Genomic DNA, 2,978 nt, shown 5'->3' with positions numbered 1-2,978 from the left:
TCAAAACAATTTATTTTTCCTACTCTGTAGTTTTAATCCACTGGTTTGTATAACGGAGACGGAATTCTTAAGCGTATTTTTTTTTGGATGACACAAGTCACAGTCGAAGAAAAAGTATAGTTTTGCTTTCTTCCAAACTTTAAAAATAGAGATCGACCGTTTTCAACTTCTTCACGACACTCAAAAGACAGAATAAGGTGGCCGGTATAAAAATGTTATATGCATAAAAAAGATTCAACAATATACAAGGCAGTTTTGAGTGTCTTGATCATAAACGTAACCCTACTTCAAGTTATGGCAGTGAGTGCTTTGCAACTTTCATCCTCTGTTATGTGTGGAGATAAGTACAAAGCTCGTGCACAATCCTCGAAAAAGGCATCGAAAAACTAAATAAAACGTAATCTCTCACCGTGATAACAGCTTCCTACTCAAGCAAAAGTACAAGCGCATTGCAGTTTTATGCATTTGCTTGCGGCAAGCACAAGAACAAGGATCAAAATTTGCTATTTTTGCGTGATTGCGCTTATGCTTGTGCTTGTGCTTGCGTCGCTAGTGAAAACCAGGCCTTTGTTTGTTTGTTTGTTTGTTTGCGTGTTTCTCGAAGTTCATTACAATTTGAATAGAGCTAAAATATGTCGACGCGTGGGTTCTATTGTGCGCAAGAGGTGAGAAAATATCACAAGTTTAGGGCCTATTGTTGTTATTAATTAACGAGTTGACCAATCAAATCGGCGCATTTTTTTTGCTTTGTAATTTTGATCCACGGGCTGTGTATAAAAGGTTTGCTCGTTTTAACTAAGTTATTACGCTTTATCAGCTAACATCAGAAAAACAAGAAACGATGGCAGAAAAACCCGTGGGCGATAAATGTCTCATCGCTAAGTCCCAAAAACGTCACAAGCGTGCTGACCCATTCCAGCGGACATTTCAGATCGTGGAGGGAGGAACTGAGCGTGGAAAAAGGAAGCTTATTGACAGCTTCGGTTATACATATAATGTGAAGAGGCACCAGGGCAACACAACAACCTGGCAGTGTACGATTAGAACGAGGGATCACCGGTGCAGAGCTGCAGTAAGCCAAAGAGCCGACGGCAGCTTTGCAGTTGGCAGTAGAACTCACAGCCACCTCCCAGCTTTTGGAGCAGAAATAGAAGCGAGGATCAAATCTCGTATCAAGAACGAAGCTGCTGCAGATCTCTTTAAACCGGCGTCGCAGATCGTCAGAGAAGTACTCCAGGAGGAATTTAGAGGTGCACCTTGCCCCAGCCTTCTAAGGCCGGAATATCTCGCGAGAATGGCGAACCGCTTCCGTGAGAAGTTAAGACCAGCGGACTATGACTAACCGCTCCCCTTAGCGTCTATACTTACCAACCAACGGCTCCTTCAGGAGCCACTCACTTTAAAAAAGTCAATGACCAACATACAAAGAAGTAGTAAATAGAATTATTGTCATACAAGAGCATACACATTGAACTGTTTTGGTGAGCAAATAAGACTAGTCCAGCATTTTTTGGTTCACAAAGTTCACAAAATTAGTTACATAAGCTGTTTCTCAGGAGTTAGATACATTTAATTACCAAGTTGACTAACAAGTGTGAATAGTGCAAAAGTAAATTTAATTTATGAACTCATGGATCGTATTGTGCTTTTCCAACTCGCGTGAAGTGAGAAAGTATCAAAATCAAAAGTTTAGGTCATGTCCGATCTGTTTACGAATGGGACTGCTTGGGATTTCTTCTTACATGATGTTAGTGCGCGCAATGCGCGAACTACATCGCGCACGAGCCTTGACGAGGTATGAAAAAATGATACTTTATATAAAACGTAATCTCGCCCTCATTCAAGCCTTTTTTAAAAAAAGAAAAATTCGCCCTCTTTCCAGGTCATCTATGTGATGCCCCGTTCGGCTCAAAGAACAAGCGCTAAAATACGGACTGTTGATTTTGCTGTCTTACTTCAGATTGATAAAAAACTCAAAATACATTAAAAAAAAGGGGTTTTGCAAACTTCGCCAGTTTTACTTTTTTAAAGTCAATACGTATTTGGACGTGCTATTAACAAGGTGTTGTTGGCACTGATGTTTGTTTGTTTATCAAAGTTCTTTATAATTTTAAATTTTTCGACGCGTGTGTTCTATTGTTCGCGCGAGGTGAGAAAATATCACAAATTAGAGCCTATTGTTATAATAACTAATGAGTTAACCAATCAGAACGACGCATTTTTCAGCTTTATTATTTTGATCCTCTGGTGTGTATAAAAGGCTAACTGGTTTTTACTTAGTCACTTGGCTTCGAAAGCTGAAACCATAAACACTTGAGCGAAATAACGAATACGATGGTCCCCTATTGTGTCATTTGTGAAATACCTGTTCAACGTTCTCACAAAGACCTAAAGCTTCTGTGCGATGGATGCAAAATACCGGCAGAAGAATCATCCATTGACGAAGGCATCCATGAGTTCCCAGAACATGGCGAGGGTGTTGCCGATCAGAACGAGCGAACTTTTCAGATCGTAGAGCGAGGCAGCAAACATGGCAATCCGCAGCTAATTGACAGCTACGGGTATACATATCACGTGATGAGAAGGGGAATTAAATCGACAACCTGGCAGTGCATGATTACAGCGAAAGGCAAGTCTTGTCGGACAGCAGTAACACAGTGGAGAAATGGAATCTTCAAAGTTAACGGAAAAGATCACAACCACAGCCCATCTGCTGGAGCTCTGACATTAGCCAGGATCAAGTCTCGCATTAGGCAGGAAGTTGCTGCAGATCTTCTCAAACCGGCGTCCGTGATCGTCAAACAAGTACTAAAGGAGGAATGGGAAGAGACACCATGGTACAGATTTCCGCGGCGAAAACATCTGACATGGATGGCGAAGCAACTACGTAAGAAGTTAAGATCAGCAGATATGCCACAAAGGTCTTAACGTTTCTGTTAAATTCCTAACAGAGAAATCTAACCAAAGGCTCCTTTAGG

At 41.0% G+C, this 2,978-nt stretch overlaps 1 protein-coding gene across 1 annotated transcript; it reads left to right on the top strand.

Annotated features, from left to right (window-relative positions):
• The first annotated feature begins 498 nt into the window (after positions 1 to 498).
• LOC144667497 (uncharacterized) lies at positions 499 to 1,345 on the top strand. The gene has a single exon (XM_078528918.1). The coding sequence runs from the start codon at positions 842 to 844 to the stop codon at positions 1,340 to 1,342; it is 501 nt and encodes a 166-aa protein (XP_078385044.1). The 5' UTR covers positions 499 to 841; the 3' UTR covers positions 1,343 to 1,345.
• The last annotated feature ends 1,633 nt before the right edge of the window (positions 1,346 to 2,978 follow it).

Source organism: Oculina patagonica, chromosome 10, assembly GCF_052425735.1.
Source record: "Oculina patagonica isolate OP01 chromosome 10, crgOcupat, whole genome shotgun sequence".
Classification (NCBI taxonomy): Eukaryota; Metazoa; Cnidaria; class Anthozoa; order Scleractinia; family Oculinidae; genus Oculina; species Oculina patagonica.
Note: the sequence above shows the minus strand (reverse complement) of the source record. Positions and strands in the feature narration are given on the sequence as shown.